Source organism: Oryctolagus cuniculus, chromosome 17 (assembly GCF_964237555.1).
Source record: "Oryctolagus cuniculus chromosome 17, mOryCun1.1, whole genome shotgun sequence".
NCBI classification, from domain to species: domain Eukaryota; kingdom Metazoa; phylum Chordata; class Mammalia; order Lagomorpha; family Leporidae; genus Oryctolagus; species Oryctolagus cuniculus.
This window is the reverse complement of record NC_091448.1, coordinates 53,796,209-53,815,684: the sequence shown is the minus strand read 5'-3', so window position 1 is coordinate 53,815,684 and position 19,476 is coordinate 53,796,209. Positions and strand designations below refer to the sequence as shown.

Sequence of the window (19,476 nt, the reverse complement as noted above, 5' to 3'; positions counted from 1 at the left end):
TAAAGTTTTATTTATTTGAAAGAGAGCGAAAGAGAGAGAGATGATTGTCTCCAAGGTAGCCATTACCACCTCCCTTTGCTCGAGGACTTGGAGGGGCTCATGTCATTGCCACAATTATTATGACCTTTGCCGGTGCTGGGGCTCACTAGGCTAATCCTCCGTCTTGCGGCGCCGGCACACCGGGTTCTAGTCCCGGTCGGGGCACCGGATTCTGTCCCGGTTGCCCCTCTTCCAGGCCAGCTCTCTGCTGTGGCCAGGGAGTGCAGTGGAGGATGGCCCAAGTGCTTGGGCCCTGCACCCCATGGGAGACCAGGAGAAGTACCTGGCTCCTGGCTTCGGATCAGCGTGGTACGCCGGCTGCAGCAGCCATTTGTGGGATGAACCAATGGCAAAGGAAGACCTTTCTCTCTGTCTCTCTCTCTCTCACTGTCCACTCTGCCTGTAAAAAAAAAAAAAAAAAAAATTATTATGACCTTCGCAGTGTCGTGATTATCTTGCTCTTCTACGTCTTTGGCTTACGGGATGAAAATGTATTGCCGCACTTAAGCACGTTGAGGAAGTGCAATAGAAATCACTGGAGTGGAACAGAAGTTTTCAGTCATCGTCTTCTGTCCTGCCTCAGAGAGGTGACCTTTAGGGGTGAGGCCCGGTAATAAGTTTGAGGGACGAGAGCGTGATGTAGGCCATGTTTGTTCATAATCTGCATCTCTGCTAGATAGAGCTGTTTCAGCACGGACGATCCTTTTCCCAATTGGAACCGCTGGAGGAATGTTCTTTCCCCTTTTGAGTTCTACTTGTTCACACTGACCCTCGACGCTCAGTCCTACACATAGATTATCCCTCAAGTGCATTTAGGATTCCACTGCAATGTTGGCCATCACTAGGGTGATGATAGATTTATCTTGGAGGCCATCCAGGAGGTTGTTATCGAAGACCAAAGGACCTCGTTATAAAGTGATTTTGCAATAAAAAATAGTTCTTTGAAATGATCCCTAGAGATAGCATGTCATCTGTCTAGTTTTTTTTTTTTTTTTTTTTTTTTAAGTAACTAGTATCTAAAAATGTCACTAAGGAGTCCTTCCCTCACAGCATTCGTTCAAATCCCACATGAATTAAAGAGCTAAGTGTGATGGTTTAATTCCAGAGAAAGACAGGAAAAAAAGCACGCACAAATGTCAACGTGGTCTTGAGTTAAGATCTTTGTGATTTCCGCTTCCCTAGGTAGGCTTTGATGTGAAACAGTCATTCAGAAATCCCAGGAGCAGATGGAGCTGCAGCTGGCATAGTGTTATCTTCATCTGGAATATTGCTTGGGTGAGAAGACTCCCGAGAGCCTCAGAGGGGTCCTCTCAATGCACTTGAGCAAAGGGGGAAGGAGACCCCTTACAAAGAGGCCAGGAGGTTAAGCCACTGCTGCTGCGGCCCGCATTCTGTGTTGGCATGCCTGGGACCAAGTCCCACTTCCACTTCTTAGCCAGCGTCCTGCTGATACACCCTGGGAGAGAGCCGGTGACACTCATGGACTTGGTCCCTGCCACCCATGTGAGAGACCAAATTGAGTTCCTGGACCCTGATCAGCCTGCTCCAGCCCTGGCTGTTGGGGACATTTGGGAAGTGGATGGAAGATCTCTCTGCACCTTTCAAATCAATCTTCTTTTAAAAAGATGACTGAGACTGTCTAGTTAAAAAAAAATCAAACTTTAAATAATTTTGAGTAACTTGAATTTATCTCACTTTTTAAATTTTCCAAAGCCAGAAATGTCATACTTTTTCATTTTTTATTTTGTTTTTCGTTCTGAGGTAAGATTTTATTTTATTTTATTTATTTATTTTTTGACAGGCAGAGTGGACAGTGAGAGAGAGAAAGGTCTTCCTTTGCTGTTGGTTCACCCTCCAATGGCCGCCACGGCCGGCGCGCTGCGCTGATCCGATGGCAGGAGCCAGGTACTTATCCTGGTCTCCCATGGGGTGCAGGGCCCAAGCACTTGGGCCATCCTCCACTGCACTCCTTGGCCACAGCAGAGAGCTGGCCTGGAAGAGGGGCAACCGGGACAGAATCTGGCACCCTGACCGGGACTAGAACCCGGTGTGCCGGTGCCGCAAGGCGGAGGATTAGCCTAGTGAGCCGAGGCGCCGGCCCTGAGGTAACATTTTAAATTTACATTATAGTCAAAGGTTTACTGCCCCACTAAATAAGGAGTTTAACAAGTACAAAGTAAAAGGACCATATAGTTCAGCAGAAATATAGACAAGGTTTATAAACTACAATGAAATGAAAAGAGGTCAATTTCATTCACATACATTCAACTTGAACATAATTACTGATCATTTAAAAAAAAGGAGCAAACTTCAAAAAGTCTGTGGAGGGGCTGATGTAGTGGGTAAAGTGCCGCCTGCAGTGCCACCATCCCATATGGGCACCTGTTCGAGTCCCTGCTGCACTACTTCCAATCCAGCTCTCTGCTATGGTCTGGGAAGGCAGTGGAAGATGGCCTAAGTGCCTGGGCCCCTGCACCCACATGGGAGACTTGGAGGAAGCTCCTGGCTCCTGGCTTCAGATCGGCGCAGCTCCTGCTGTTGCAGCCAATTGGGGGGTGAACCAATGGATGGAAGACCCCCCCCCCCTCTTTCTCTCTGCCTCTCCTTCTTTCTCTGTAACTCTTAATTTCAAATAAATAAAATATTTTCAAAAAAGGCCTGTGGAAATTCAAATTAAAAGGTTTATTTTGGTGCAAGACACTGAAATCTATGCACATTTTTTCATAAATGCATTATCCATGAACTTTTTGAATATGCCTGGGTTTCAAAAAACTGTACCAAATTGTAATTTTTAGTTCATTTTCCATTAACTCTTTGAAATACCCTCAAACTATTTTATTATGCATTGTCCCTCCCCTCCCCACTTAATGTATCTTGAACTTTTCAGCATCGGAATATAGATGAGTGATACGATTTTTAATGTTTACCATGTGGATAAACTATAAATTTTCAAATAAATCCCTGCGTCTGGGCATTCAGGTAGTTCCCCATTTTTCACCATTATAAATTTGTCACCCTGAGCCCCACCAGGAGAGAGAAATTCGAGAGGGAAAGTTTACTGTAAGAATGATGAAGTATAACAGGGGATTAGAGTGTGAGGCCTGAGCAGAAGTGAACCATAGAGGATACAGCCACGGCAGGTCTGAGGTGTCACTGCCGACTCTCAGCCTGAGAGCAGGCGCAGCTGAGGTTCGCCAGATTTCAGAGAAGCCACTGAGCTGCGGTGCTGGCCGTCCGGGGTGCCAGGCAAAACCGGCTATGGGCGGGCGTCTCACTGGAGACTGTCGTAGAGCTGCCCCAGCTCAGGGAAGGTTGGCACAAGTCACCGGATGTTGATCAAGCTGCAGCCACTGCAGGAGACACCAGGATAGCAGGCTGGAGCCAGGCAGCCATCTCAGATGAAAAATAGATGTATTGAAGGCTTTCAGGGGTGCAGACCCATTGTCATGGAGTAATCAGAAGTGGTGAACTTGGAGCTGATGGGCAGGGAGTGGCCTTGTGTCCATCACTGCCTGCTACCCATGTCTTCCCTTCCAGCCATTGCTAGAGGGCTTGGCATTGGTGATATAAACAGGAGGGCAGTCTGTCCTTGGGGTGGATTTCAGTGGGTAAATCGAGCTTACTCTGCTAGGATACAGTGCTTGAGAGCTTCTGATTCTTCTTTCTTGAGTTGATCTTATGTATCAAAACCTTGCCAAAACCATAAGCTATAAACAAAAAATCCTTATCATTGCCTGTTGATCTGTGTGATTGAAAAATTAGCAGTGATAAATTCTTTTGTGAATTTCTTGTCTGTATCCTTTGCCCATTACAAAAAAGAAATTAGGGTATTGGGACCAGCATCATGGTGCAGCGGGTTAAGCTGTCACTTAAGATGCCAGCATCCCATATGGGAGTGCTGGTTCTAGTCCCAGCTGCTCCACTTCCCATCCAGCTGCCTGCTGATGCACCCTGGGAAAGCAGAGGAAAATGAATCAAGTGTTTGGGCCCCTGCCACCCATGTGGGAGACCAGGACAGAGCTCCTGGCTTTGGGCTGGCTCAGCCCTGGCTGTTGTAGCGATTTAGGGAGTGAACCAGCAGATGGAAGATCTCTGTCTCCGTCCCTCTCTGCCACTCTACCTTTCAAATAAGTCTTTTAAAAATTAGCATATTAAGTCTTATTGTGTGTGTTCTTTATTAAGTATCAGAAAACTTAGTTTATGAAATCAAATCATATTTTTCATATGTAAACCCTAATGCTGGAAAGCATTTAATTGTTTCATTTATTTTGTTCCAGTAGTGCTGTTTTCATCTCTCGTTTGCTGATTCAAAAATGTTACCTTTATCATGTAGTGAACCGTGGTGGGTGCCTGGGTCTATCCTTGGGCTTTCATTTGTTTTCCTGTGGTTTTTAGTGAGTATTTTTTTTTCTGTCTTCCAGAGCAGGACGCGGGCCTTGATGCTCTCTCCTCTATCATAAGTCGCCAGAAGCAAATGGGGCGGGAGATCGGCAATGAACTGGATGAACAGAACGGTAAGAGCGAGTCCGCGCTGGGCTAGGTTTGCCGTTTGGGTGTAAACAGTGCAGTCGTGACTATCTGTTGGATGACGTAGTGCCACGTGTCAAAAAATGGTTTAGTGTTGGTGGCCTGCTCCGGTTCGCCGCGCTCCGGGGTTGCTCGTGACCGATGTAGACTGCGGTTATTAAATACCACGTAAAGAAATCTGATAAAGGCATTTCCAGTTCTCAGTAGCTGCTTTTAGAAATCCTTTCCTCTGTGATGGGTTAACCCCCGAGAGCTTGTCTTCTGTATGGCGATGGTGGGAAGCTGCTCCGTGCCTGGTGCACTCGGAGGTGGGGCGTGACAAAGCTGCGTGGCCCTCACATCATCTCCACACCCGCACGTGCACCCTCCTTCATTCACAGATACGAGGCTGTTTGAAGATCTTTGTCCGGGGCTTGATGGGCCAAATCCAGTTAGAGGAGGATTGAGTTGCCCACCAGGAGCAGGGTGGGTTGGGAGAGCTGGCACTTTAAGATGTGTGTGTGTGTGTGGGGGGGTGTTTGGCCTAGCAGTTATGACGCCGGTTAGGGTGCCTGCATTTCCCATCAGAGCACCTGGGTTCAATTCTGGCTCTGGCTTCTGATTCCAGTTTCCTGCTAATGTGGATCCAGGGAGGGAGCAGTGTGGCTCAGTGATTGGGTTCCTGCCACCCACGTGGGAGACCTGGATGGAGTTCCTGGCTTCTGGCTGTTGCAAGCATTTGGGGAGTGAACCAGCAGATGGGTGTGTGTTTGCACACTCTCAACTTTTTTTTTTCTTAAGATTTAAGAGAGATCTTCTATCTGCTGATTCACTCCCCAAATGGCCACAATGGCTAGAGTGAGGCTGGTCAGAAACCAGGAGCTTCTTCCTGGTCTCCCACATGAGTGCAGAGGCCCCTGGACTTGGGCCATCTTCCACTGCTATCCTAGGCACATTAGCAGAGAGCTGGATTGGAAGGGGAGCAGCCAAGACTCGAGCCAGTACCCATGTGGGATGCCGGCGCCACAGGCAGTGGCTTTACCAGGTACGCCACAGCGCCAGCCCCATCTCTCTGCTTTTTAAACGATGAATAAGATGTGGAGACCCCTTGGAAGGACCTTGCACTTGTGTGATTGAAAAATTAGCAGTGATAAATTCTTTTGTGAATTTCTTGTCTGTATCCTTTGCCCATTAAAAAAAAAGAAATTAGGGTATTGGGACCAGTGTCATGGTGCAGCGGGTTAAGCTGTCACTTAAGATGCCAGCATCCCATATGGGAGTGCTGGTTCTAGTCCCAGCTGCTCCACTTCCCATCCAGCTGCCTGCTGATGCACCCTGGGAAAGCAGAGGAAAATGAATCAAGTGTTTGGGCCCCTGCCACCCATGTGGGAGACCAGGGTGTGAAGGGGACAAGAGCCTAAACAAGAGCAGGAACGGCCGGCGCCGCGGCTCACTAGGCTAATCCTCCGCCTAGCGGCGCCGGCACACCGGGTTCTAGTCCCGGTTGGGACACCAGATTCTGTCCCGGTTGCCCCTCTTCCAGGCCAGCTCTCTGCTGTGGCCAGGGAGTGCAGTGGAGGATGGCCCAGGTGCTTGGGCCCTGCACCCCATGGGAGACCAGGAAAAGCACCTGGATCCTGGCTCCTGCCATCGGATCAGCGCAGCGCGTCGGCCGCGGCGGCCATTGGAGGGTGAACCAACGGCAAAAGGAAGACCTTTCTCTCTGTCTCTCTCTCTCTCTCACTGTCCACTCTGCCTGTCAAAAAAAAAAAAAAAAAAAGAAGGAATGGAGAAGAAAGGATGGGCTCAAGGGACTGACGGTGCTTTAATTATTAGGGGTAGGTTAGGGAAATTACCAGGGCACCACTCGGCGTGAAGAGCCTAAGTCCAACAGAGATGGGAGAGGAAGTGTTGAGCCAGCCGTCGGAGGTCGAGGACCAGAGAAGAGCCGGAAAAGCTTTAGCACTGGGTGCTGGGTGACAGCCCGGGAGCAGGCGCGTTTCGGGGATGCTGGCGTCTCGTGAGCTGTATGCTCGGCACCTTTTTCCACGTCGCTCCATTTCGCCCCCTGTACAGTATCACCAAGGCGACGTCCTGGTCATGTGTCAGAGACCGTGCTCAGGGTGGCCGCTGATGCCACGTGCGTCTGTGAGTGACGGAGCTGAGATCCGAACTGGGGTCTTCTGTTTCTAACGTGACTGCTTTTCCTCTTACTGCAGCTTCCTCCCTAAGCAACACAAGAGAGGGGAAAAAAGAGACTGTAAGTTGAGTGGGTGGGCGGGTGGTGGGGGAATAGCAAAAGGCTGTAAGGTTTTAGCTTTGGGTAACAGTACAGAAAACTTGTCACCGTGGCTGGGCGAGCGTTGATGGCCCGGGGATGGACGGGTGCTCACTCCTGGGTAAACTGAGTGACAGGTGCTGCCTTCCTCCAAGGAATGCGTTCTTTGGTTCCCTCGTATTCCACTGATTTACCGTAAGTGCGGTCCATGATCCATCACTAATACACAGATTACTAAAGTGGAGACGCCTCTCTCTTTACAATCCTAATAGTGCTTTCTAATAGTTTGAGCACCGAGGGCACAATTGGGCCCTTCTGATGCCACCAATACAAAGGGTCCAGTTCATGTAGTGGCACAGGATAGCACCATTGGCCGGTTCCTTCCTTAAAAAGACACTGCTGGTTAAACTTTGTAGAAAATCTGCCTATCGGGTGTAAAATCATTCCTTATCACTAGGGGATGTAACTTGTTGAGTGGATCAGGCCAGCTCAGAATCTGGCCCCCAGCATGATGGAGCAGGAAGCCGTCCTGTGATATGCCTAGGTAGGTCATGCTGTGTGGGTGGGTGTGGGGGGGTGGGGCATGGCTCAGAATTGATGGTGCCTCATCCCGTGGTGGTCTGAGATCACCCAATGCTTGGCCACATGAGCAGCACGTCATTGTGTCTCTTTATCCAGCCTTTCTGCCAGCTTCGTGGATGTCATCTTTCTCAGTATATTAGAACCACCCGGGGAGCTTTATAAAACTCCCAAAGCCCTGGCTGCACCCATGTTATTTTTTTTAGGCTGCTATATATAAAAAATGACCGTAGTTGTAGTGGCTAGTGGCTGGCTTAATACAACATAGAGTTAACATTTGGCATTTCAGTGAGTTGGGCATCTGACATGGGCCTCACTGGGCTAAAACCAAGGCTGGGGGAGCCGCATTCACTGCTTTGCCACTTCTGGCTGCTCGCGGCCCCACCCTGCATCCTCAAAGCCAAACACTGTCGATGGATCGAGTTGGCCTCATGTGCATCGCTGCTGCCTCCCTCGTCCACCCTTAGGGACCCTTGAGACTGCATAGGGCCCACCCAGGCTAATCTCTTCCAGGTCAGCTGATTAGCAACCATAGTTCCGTCTACACCCTTAACACCCCTTCGCCATGTAACCTCCCACATTCACAGGCTCCAGGGACCGGGACGTGGACACTTTGAGGGGACCATTGTTCTCGTCTGCCTGAGTCCCATATGCTAAGTAAAGTAAAGCAGAATCTCTGAGGATGGGGTCCAGGCACCACTAATTTTTTTTTAAAACCCCAGATGATTACAACATGCTCCAAAGCTAGAAAAACCAAGCACTTGTTGAATATGCTGGAGAACATGTTTAGTTCTGCACTTGGAGGTGGCCTTTGGTATGCTCGTGTCACACATGCAAATCCCACGTCTGTCCAGAAGAACCGTGGCATAGCTGTGTGCATTTACCCAGAACGTCAGGGTCAGAGAGGCTCCTAATCCCACGTCGTAACCCCAGCAGCCCTCGCGCGCCCTCCTCCCCGTCTCCCCGCTCCCCATGTGCCTTCCAAACCCGGATGGATACGCAGACAAACATGAGGTCTTTTTCTAGCAGTTGCCAACATAAGCTGGGTTTGCTCTGCGGCGGCCTCCCAGAGAGGGACTGAGCTCTGCGGTGGTTTTCTCATCGCCTGGGGACAGGGCAGCGTCAGCCATCGGCTTTCCTGGGAACGGAGACTCTCCCTCTCCGAGGAAGGAAGATCCCAGCAGAGACTGTAACCAGCCTCTCTGTCTTTTGTTCAGCTGAAAGTAAATAAATAAATAAAAACAGCCCTGCAGCTGTGAGTGTTCCGAATGGGACTACAACACCCCGTGGGTCTTCCTTGTGATGCAGGTGTGTCATGCGGAGCCCAGGAGCTGAGAAAGGGTAGCCTGTCTGTTGCAAATACCCCCGTGCGATTTACAGAACTCCTGAGTTGTTCTTTGGGAAATGACAGGCTAGCATTAAGGGCCAGCCAAGCCGTGTTGGACCCAAGTACCAAAACCTTAGGAACAACGTGCATTGTTCTAAGAGCTGAACCGTGAAGCCAGAGAGCCGAATCATCTCTCTCCTGGAGTTAGAAAGGGCCTGACCGACACCAGTTGTTGCCCTGTTCGTGGGCCAGTGACCACGCCTGGTGAGAAGGATTAGCAATTCAGCGAGAATCCGTGGGGAGGGAGGGAGGGCTCTGAACCACGGAGACTCCCTCCTGCAGCCCTGCAGTTCAAGGTGGGCACAGAGGTCAGGACAGACCACCCAGACGCTATTCAGAACCCAGAGCTGTGGCGCTGGGGCTTCTTCAAAGAGAACCCCCAAAACAAAACCAGCGGATGAGCCAGGGCCGACCTGAGCAGAGTGGATGTCCTGAGACCCAGCTCTGGCCGGCTTCTGACGGGACGGGGAGCCCCCATGAGCAGGTCTCCGCCAGCACGTGCGGTTTCTGAGGCTGACGTATCCCAAGTCGGTCAGTCCTCCTGGCGTGTCTGTCAAGCTGGGAGCACTTCCTTTGCTTTCCAGAATAGGACGTCCCAGCTCCCGTCTTTCTCTGTCCTAATCTTGGGAATCAGGATCCCTACCCAGTTCTTTTTTTTTTTTTTTTTTTTTTGACAGGCAGAGTGGACAGTGAGAGAGAGAGACAGAGAAAGGTCTTCCTTTGCTGTTGGTTCACCCTCCAATGGCCGCCGCGGCCAGTGCGCTGCGGCTGGCACACTGCGCTGATCCGATGGCAGGAGCCAGGTACTTATCCTGGTCTCCCATGGGGTGCAGGGCCCAAGGACTTGGGCCATCCTCCACTGCACTCCTGGGACACAGCAGAGAGCTGGCCTGGAAGAGGGGCAACCGGGACAGAATCCGATGCCCCGACCGGGACTAGAACCCGGTGTGCCGGCGCCGTAAGGCGGAGGATTAGCCTAGTGAGCTGCGGCGCCAGCCCCTACCCAGTTCTTTACCTGGACCTCTGTGAGCGCTCCCCACTGCCACCGGGCGTCCTGCTTTCAGGACCCTGGTCATTGCTTTATCAGTGTGATGCCCACTGCTTTACAAGCCGCCAACCTTCTCTCTCCGCAACCTTCTAGTATGTTTTATTTAACACTGCTGTTGTCGAGTTTCATCAGCATGTGTGATGTAGGTATTTTTCACTTATTGTGCTGGGTGCTTATGGTCCATTATAATTGAGAAGTCCCCCCCCTCCTCTTTAAGATTTATTCTATTTGAAAGGCAGAGTTACAGAGAGGCAGAGAGACAGAGGTCTTCCATCTGCTGGTTCACTCCCCACATGGCTGCAACGACCAGAGCTGTGCAGATCTGGAGCCAGGAGATTGTTCCAGGTCTCCCACGTGGGTGCAGGGGCCCAAGGACTTGGGTCATCTTCTACTGCTTTCTCAGGCCATAGCAGAGAGCTGGATGGGAAGTGGAGCAGCCAGGACTCAAACCGGCACTCATATGGGATGCCAGCATTGCAGGCAGTGGCTCTACCTGCTATGCCACAGCACCAGCCCCAAGAATCCTCTTGTGATTACCTTCCATTTGTCATCCCCCATTTTTTTCTTTCTGCAGCTCTTCCTGGTAAGGTTTAGACTTTGTGGATCAATCCTCTGTCTCCCATTTTCTCTGACCATCTGCTGCACTTTTCCACGTTAACAACATAAAGCAGCCCCTGCACCTTTGAGAGTTACTCTGTTATTCACTTTTTATTTAGGTACACGCACACATGTAGCACAGGCCGGCCCCGCACTCCCCCATCCCACCTGCTCAGTTCCTCCTTCCACACTCGGCATAGCTGAGTCCCCCGAGCCTATCCATCGCATCTCCTGAAGCTCGCTGGGATCTGTCCGCATCCGTGCATCCGCACCGCCCTTGTCTGGGCCACGCTCGCGTCTGTCGGGACTACTGCAGCAGCCGGAGACTTGGCCTCATATCTTCCAGCCTCCCTCCACCTTTGTGGAATGTGGGCCTGATCACGTTGTCGAGTGGCTCCCTGTTGTCTTCCTGGTACAGTCCAGGCCTACTCCCCTGATGGAGGCACTGCCTTCCCTCTCTCTGGGATTGCCCCCCGAGCTGCACCTGGCCTCTGACGCGGCGCTGAGGTGTGTCCATTGCCTGGAACATCCTCCTTCCTGCCTTCCCCTCCTCCCCACCCCCCAACTCGGAGCTCGCCTTGGCCAACCCGGGGTTGTCCTTTTGGCGTCGGTTCAGGTTGGGAGGTCGTTGTCTCCGGAACTCTTCCCCCTCAACACGTTTCCCCAGAACGCTGCATCCCCCCAGCCGCGGCATTCATCACTCGCTAATTAACACGTTCTCCTCTGTCTTCACTGCCCTGGCAGCTCCCTGCGTGCAGACGCCCGCTCTGTTCACTGTTGCGTCCCCAGCGCCCGGCTCTCATGGCTGATGGATGATGTTTGCTAAATTAATGCATTTGGATTGGGTGACAGAAATCGTCCAATCACTATAGCTAACTGGAGTGATACAAACATGTTTGCTTTGTGTTTGGTGAATGAGAAAATGTTGGGAGGCATTTATCAAAAAGAGACTACTACTCTAGTGAGGCTCGACTATAGATGCGGGTGAACATAGGATGTCTGATGTCTTTTGTTTGTTTTTAAAGATTTGTTTATTTGAAAGGCTGAGAGAGAGAGAGATCTTCATCTGCTGGTTCACTCCCTAAATGGCCACAATAGCCAGGACTGATCCAGGTTGGAGCCAGGAGCCAGGAGCTTCTTCCAGGTCTCCCACGTGGGTGACAGGGGCCCAAGGACTTCTACTGCTGTCTCAGATGCATCAGTAGGGAGCTGGGTGGAAAGTGGAGCAGCTGGGACTCGAACCAGTGCCCATGTGGGATGCCTGCACTGCGGATGGCAGCTTAACCTTATCCACCACAGTGCCAGCTCCAACACAGGATGTCTTACAGAGGGGAGTCAGTCTCTTAGTCTTGCCTGAAAGTGCTTCACATTCCTGTGCTCAATACTGGATCACTGAGGTTTTTCTCTCCATGCTTTCCTGGGGGGAGGGGCACAGTGGGCCCAGGCAGGCCTCTCCTCACTGTGTCACATGCCACACTGGGAACTAGGGTGATGAGGGAACCACTTGTCTCAGTAGCACTGACACTGGGATTGAGGAGACCAGCATGTCCTTTGAAAGAACTAGAACATATGATTGCCCTCTTAAAAGATGGAAAAGATCACACACACACACACACACACACACACACACACACAGAGTGAATGATGAATCTGTTAGAGCTGCTCAGCTCAGTTTTCCTGCTGGAAGTTTAGAAAAGTAACGTGGTAGGCTGAGCAGTGACCCCAAAGGTACTGCATTTTGATCCCTGCGATCCGTGCCTGTTGCCTTATATGGCAAAACGGACTTTGCAGATGTGTGCCGTTAGAGCTATTGAGATGGGGAGATGATGTGGGTGGGCCCTAAAAGCTATCAGCCACGGCCTTGCAACGCAGGGAGAGTTGGCGAGGCAGTGACTGAAGCAGCATGCTGTTCTGCTGGCTTTGGGGCTGGAGGAAGGGGCCGTAGGCCAAGGGATATAAGGAATGAAGCTCTGGAAACGAGACACGGAGGAAGTGGATTCTCTGCAGGAGCCTCTGGAGGGGCCTTGATGTCAGCCGGTTGCAGTGGACCTCGGACTTCTGATCCCCGGAGCTGGGAGGGAATAAAGCTGCTGTTTTTAACGTGAATGTTGCATATCCATAATCTGAAATCCAAAATGCTCCAAACTCTGAAAACAAAACTGGTTGTGCATGTGGGTGACTACACCTTGGCTTTCTGATGATTCATTGTATGCATTTGTTTCTTGCACAGAATTATTAAAAAGCATGGCATATTAGGGCCAGTGCTGTGGCATAGCAGGTAAAGCCGCCACCTGCAGTGCCAGCATTCCCATATGGGCGCCAGTTCGAGTCCCGGCTGCTCCACTTCCGATCCAGCTCTTTGCTATGGCCTGGGAAAGCAGTAGAAGATGGTCCAAGTGCTTGGTCCCCTGCACCCACGTGGGAGACCCAGAAGAAGCTCTTGGCTTTGGAATGGCGCAGCTCTGGCCGTTGCAGCCAAGTGGGAGTGAACCAGTGGATGGAAGACCTCTTTCTCTCTGCCTCTCCTTCTCTCTCTGTGTAACTCTGACTTTCAAATAAATAAGTAAATCTTTCAAAAAAATGGCATAAGGTTATCTTCAGGCAATGTGTATAAGATGTACATGAAACATAAATGAATTTCTTAATTAGATTTGGATCCCGTCCCCAAGACACTTCATTACACATGTGCAAATATTCCAAAGTCAAATTACCCAAAGTCCTTGGGTTCTCGGGTATCTAGAACAAGGCCTACCCAACCTGTACTAAGCTTGCGACGGTCTGTTAGAATGGCAATGGAAGGCAAATTCACAAAGTCTTCACTGTGTCTTGTCAGCTGTTAGCTCATGTCAGCCACACTCATGTGGAGAAAGGTACGTGGAGTTACTCACGTGGCTGTGGCTTCACTCGCCTCTAGAAGAGGTTTCTTGACGGCAGGCTTCGCAGAAGGAAGTCTGCATGGCTGGTGCTCCACTCAACCTCTCTCCAGGGCCTCTCAAACCATTTGCAGAGCACTCTGATAACAATTAGTCTTGTTCCAGTGCCGGCAACCTGGTGATGGAAACTCTTCATGTTAAAGGGGGCCTCGAAAACTTCATGGGAAATGTCCGTTATCTTTTAATTCCGTTTTCCATGAACGTTTTGAAGCCCTCCAACCCCTCTACCCCTGCAGAATTTCTCGAAGTGTGTCAGGCAGGCTTATCGAAAGTAATGCATAGAAAAACATCCTACATTTTATTTTTTAAAAATTTATTTTGGGGGCCGGTGCTGTGGCACAGCGGGTCAAAGATTTGGCCTGAAGCGCTGGCATCCCATATGGGTGCCGGTTCGAGTCCCGTCTGCTCCTCTTCCAATCCAGCTCTCTGCTATGGCCTGGGAAAGCAGAGAAGATGGCCCAACTCCTTAGGCCCCTGCACCCACGTGGGAGACCTGGAAGAAGCTCCTGGCTCCTGGCTTCGGATTGACTCAGCTCCAGCTGTTGTGGACATTTGGGGAGTGAACCATCAGATGGAAGACCTCTCTGTCTCTACCTCTCTCTTTAACTCTGTCTTTCAAATAAATAAAATATTAAAAAAATTATTTTGAAAGAGAGGGACAGACAGACTCTTCCATCTACTGATGCACTCCCCAAATGACTACAGTGGCTGATGCTGGGCCAGGCTGAAGCCAGGAGCTTCATTCGGGTCTCCCATGTGGCTGGCAGGGGCCTGAACTGTAGGGCCACCTTCCACTGCTTTCCCAGGCTATTAGTAGGGAGGTGGATGGGAAGTAGGTCAGCCAGGACATGAACCGTTGCCCATATGATCCCAGTGTCACAGGCAGTGGCTTTACCGGCTATGCCAAAATGCCAACCTCAAACAACTTACAATTTAATAGTAGTATATCTCAGTATGTGATATAAAAATGACCAGCATAGGAAATTTGTGATTTCACAGTGATATAAAATTTCCTGATTCAGGTAGGTTGTATAAGCCAGAAAAATCATAGTGAGTTGATAAAGAGAAACACATGAGGCATATATAGTGTAGATGAAATATGGGCATGGCAAAAAAAGATATCCTGCTGTAGAGGTCTGCCTTTGTTTCTGTCCCCATTCTGTTCCCGTGCTGTGTGATTTAATCCGTGCACCTTTCCCGCGTGGCCCTCCTGGGGTGAAGTCACATTGGAAAAGTGGAAATGTCAGAAGGTGTGCCGAGAGGACACCTTCCAGCCTTGTGAGCTTGTGGCTGTGGCAGGAGTGATGCTGCCTGATAATGCTGACCGTTTGCAGGAAGCAAGGCAGCTAGCAACTGGTTTCCCTTCCCTTCGAGGAAACAGGCGCTTGTTTGAGGTAGCGTGCAGCTTTGCAGGTGGAACATGACCCAGGAAATGCCCTGGTCCACTGTTCAGAGCCATGTCCCAGGGAGCTAAGACCAGGCCTTCCCACCCCCCTGTGGCATGGGAACCTAACCATTCCTGCTCCTCAAATTTGGAGAATAAACCCACCTCACTGTCAGGTAGAGACATTTTTTTTTTCCTCTAATCAGTTATGCTGGTCTGAATTCAGGTTTCTTTCATTGAGATTTCATCTGGTGGGCTTCGGTCAGCTGGTAAGGATGAGTGGAATCACTTCTGAATCTGTATTCCACTCTTAAATTTTCTTGAGTCTCAGAGAAAGGAGTCTCTCCCCTGCCATCTCTCTCTCTTTTTTTTAAAGATTTATTTATTTATTTGAAAGAGTTACACAGAGAGAGGAGAAGCAGAGAGAGAGAGAGGTCTTCCATCCGATAGTTCACTCCAATTGGCCGCAACAGCCGGAGCTGCGCTGATCCAAAGCCAGGAGCCAGGAGCTTCCTCTGGGTCTCCCACGTGGGTGCAGGGGTCCAAGCACTTCGGTCATCCTCCACTGCTTTCCCAGGCCACAGCAGAGAGCTGGATTGGAAGAGGAGCAGCCGGGACTAGAACCAGCGCCCATATGGGATGCTGGTGCCCCAGGCCAGGGCGTTAACCCACTGTGCCATAGCACTGACCCCCCTTGCCATTCTTTAGCATTTGGAAGGAGTCCCCCCAGTCGTCTCTGTCATCCAGTCTTTCTTTAAGACCTTCCTGGAAGGCGTTGTAAATTCTCTTGGTGTGCAACTTTAGCAGCCGTGCGCCTTTCCTTCTGTCGACGGTTCCGTGTACGTTTGAACGTTTTACAGAATAGCACCATGGCTCTCTTTTGTCTAGATTAAATAAACATTTTCCCCCCTAATAAGAAAAGCCTTGTTAAACCTAGTAAAGGCTTTTTTGCTAAATCCAAAGTAATATTTTTTCCTTCCTTGGTACCTTCTCCAAGTTGTTTATTCACTAAGCAAACATTGAATGCCTGTTACGTGCCAAGCACCGGGCCAGACTCCCCATCCTCAGCCCTGGCAAAAAGACGCGACCACTGCCCACGTGGATGTTTCTCGTCTGGTAGGGAGGCAGCCGTTGGGTACTGCGGAGACAAACGGTCACCCACTGGTGACCACGAGAACCTGGCCGGGTTCGGGGGTTCGGGAGGCCTTCTATGCGACATTATCACTGGAGCAGAGATTTAAAAGGATGAACGGGAGCCAGAGTTGTCAGGCAGGTGGTTGAACTACCACGTGGGACGCCCATATCCCATATCCGAGTGCTGAGTTGTGCCCTGGCTGCTCCGCCCGGCAGGGCAGGAAGTGATGGCCCACATACTTGGGTCCCTGCTGCCTGCGTGGGAAACCCGGATGGAGTCTCTGGCTCCTGGCGTTGCTCTGGCCTAATCCTGGCTATGGGAAGCATCTGGGGAGTGAGCAGCCAGATGGACAATCTCTCTGTCTCTGCCTTTCAAATAAGTGAATCTTTAAAAAAAATGTTTAAAGACAAACAGGAGTTATCTCCATGAAAAGCAAAGGGAAGACTATTTCAAACACAGGAAACGGCATGTGCAGAGGCCGGGAGGTGGGGCACGGGTGTGACCCTCAAAGTGAGGCTGGCGGTTTCCATTCCATAAAAGTCTTCAGCTCGTTACTTACTGATCTTGGAATTCGGTCAGCGTGTTGTATTAGCTTTCTGTTACTACAGTCAGATTCCCGCTGCAGCCTCCTTTATAGAGGAAAGAGGTTTATGCCAACTCTGGTTCCGGAGGTGTACGGTCCATGATCAGGGAGCCCTGTTGGTGCAGCCTCTAGTAGTGGCCTCGCTGGCAGGGCCCCGAGCAGGACGTGGGAAGGGAGGGGGTGCTCAGTGTGTGTCCTTGTGTGGTCTCTTATTCAAGCCACCAGAATTTGGTCATGAGGACTCCACCCTGTGACCACCCAGTCCAATCCTGTCACCTCCAAAAGGCCCCATATGCAAGCACTGTAATTGGGTTAATTTCCCAGACTTTGGGGGATTCAATTGCATGGGTGCAACAGCCAGGTCATTTTTAATGAATGTATACATTTTATATTTATATACTTTATGCATATGTATATACACACTTACATATTTCACATATTGTATACATTCTTCATTATCCCACAGGAGTTAACACATGTGAACTGAGAGAGTATAGCTTCTTGTAGGGAGAAGAGTTAGCCACATTAGGGAGGAGACGTGTATTCATTCGGCAAACCTTTACTGAGTACCAGCTACCCGTGTGGCAGCAGTAACACCTGAACACAAAGCCCCCTTTACTGCTCTGACGGTCTAGCTGAGGAAGACAGATGCTGAACAAGTGCATCTCAGAGTAAAGGTGCTGGTGGGAAGAGGTGTCCAGGAGGAGGACGGGGGACTGTGGCAGGGGCGCCGGAAGGTTTGATTTTGAAGGGTGGTGGGGTGGGTGTGGCTGACATTTCCGAAGCAGGCCCAAGTTAGGCAGTACAAAGGTGGCCAGTGCAGCTTTCCAGGGAGGGAGGGGCCGTCTCAAGGTGGAACCTTGCACGGTGCAGAAGCCAAAGGCTCTGTGGCTGCAGAACAGTGAGTGGTGAGGACAGGGACCAGGGCGAGGAGGGCTTCCCACCGGGAAAATCTCATACGCCCTGAAAGCTATGGAGGGTTCTGTTAGCTACAGCCAACCGCCGTGGTTGGGAAACAGTTAACGTTAACAGTAACTTTGAATGGGACGAGGGCCCCATGCTAACTTACACTATTTCTTCTTTTCAGATATAGTAAAGGCTACAAGTCCTCCTTCAAATAGCACTTCTGCACTTCACAAAAATTTATTTTTAATTTTTATTTTAATTTTTATGAAGATTTACTTGTTTATTTGAAAGGCTGAGAGAGAGAGAGAGATCTTCCATCCCCTGATTTGCTAGCCACAGTCGGCAGGGCTGGGCCAAGCTGAAGCCAGGAGTCTGGCACTTCATCCCAGTTTCCCAGGTGGGTGCTGGGACCCAAGCACTCAGGCCATCTTCTGCTGCTTTCCCAAGCACATTAGCAGGGAGCTGGATCAGATGTAGAGCAGCCGGGACTCGAACCGGTGCCCATATGGGAGCCGGCACTATAGGCAGCGGCTTTACCCGCTTCACCACCGTGCCAGCCCCTAGATTAGGCTTCTTAATGACTGTCCTATGTTTCTTTATCATCTCTGTGTTTCCTCTGTCGTTCTCTGAAAGAGATGTAATAAAATGTCCTTTGATGTTTCTGAATGGAGCCGTTTTCCCACACATTTGTATCTGCTTTTAATTCTATAAAATGCTAGGAACAACTTTCAGGTGCGTACATGGAGATGTTGTTTTTGGTAATTGCATTTCTCATCATGGTGGAAGTCTGTGTCTGTCTGCTGATACATTCTACCCTTAGGTCGGTTGAACTGGTGTTAGCATCATTCCTCAGGCATTCATTAGATTCCTCTCTGCCTGGAATAGCAAGTCCCAGACTTTCTGGTCCAGGTCCCTTTTATATACCTAAGAATTGTTGGGACCTCTGAAGAGCTTTAGTTTATAAGGGTTGTGTCTATCCACACTTACTGTATGAGAATTTAAGTGACTTCAAATGCATTTTTATTTACTAATTAATTTTAAAATAATAGTAACAAACCACAATATGTTGATTTTAATGAAAAATAGTTTTTTTCCAAAGTAAAAAAAAAAAAAAAAAAAGAAGAGTCACTTCATTTACTGTTTTTCCAAATATCTCACTTGACAGAGGGGTGCCGGTCTTCTCTGTTTGACCTGTTGGGGTGTGGTTGTTCTCTGATGTATATGAAATACGTGTCCCACAGATGCGTAGCTAGAAAAAGGTAACTCAGTGACCTTTTGACAAGTAGAGAGTGTTTTTTTGTTTTGTTTTGTTTTGTTTTTTTGACAGGTAGAGTTATAGACAGTGAGAGAGAGAGACAGAGAGAAAGGTCTTCCCTCTGTTGGTTCACCCCCTAAATGGCCGCCATGGCTGGCGCTGCGGCCAAGTGCCTCCTCCTGGTCTCCCATGTGGGTGCAGGGCCCAAGCACTTGGGCCATCCTCCACTGCCTTCCCGGGCCACAGCAGAGAGCTGGACTGGAAGAGGGGCAACCGGGACAGAATCCGGCGCCCCAACCGGGACTATAACCGGCGCCCATATGGGATGCCGGCGCCGCAGGTGGAGGATTAACCAAGTGAGCCACGGCGCCGGCCCCGAGAGTGGTTTTTAAAGGCGAGTGGTACCGCGGACCCTGGAACCCAACCTGCCTGTTCCTTTTCCGTGCTCTGTGCCATCACAGCCTGCTGGTCCACCTCACACTTGGCGTGAGCCTCGTCCCCACGCTGGGCTTTTGCAATGTCACACGTTGATCATTTGGAAAATGTTGGCTCACTGAAGTAAGCAGGTCTTCCAAATGTTGACACAGTTCATTATACAATATTAAAAAAAAAATCACAGTTAATATAAGCACTGATCTCATCGGGAAAGTTCTGAAATGTCGAGCGCCGTCAGGCTCGGGGTGGCAGATACAAGTCTTCCAAGCCTCCAATTTCCACTCAAGAACTCCAAGGTTATTCGCAGCAACCACTGTTGTCGGCTGTTTTCCTTGAAGCGACGGGGCCACTTCGTTTATGTTTAAAGAAATGTCTGCCAAATACCCGAGCTTTTTAGCTTCCATTATTTTG

General features: G+C 49.9%; 1 protein-coding gene across 1 annotated transcript in view; it reads left to right on the top strand.

The window, feature by feature from the left end:
* STX8 (syntaxin 8) overlaps positions 1–19,476 on the top strand; it is a 303,428-nt gene that overhangs the window by 72,416 nt on the left and 211,536 nt on the right. The window contains exon 6 of the mRNA XM_070061378.1: positions 4,461–4,553. Coding sequence (XP_069917479.1) covers positions 4,461–4,553 — 93 coding nt within the window. The remainder of the gene's footprint in view (positions 1–4,460; positions 4,554–19,476) is intronic.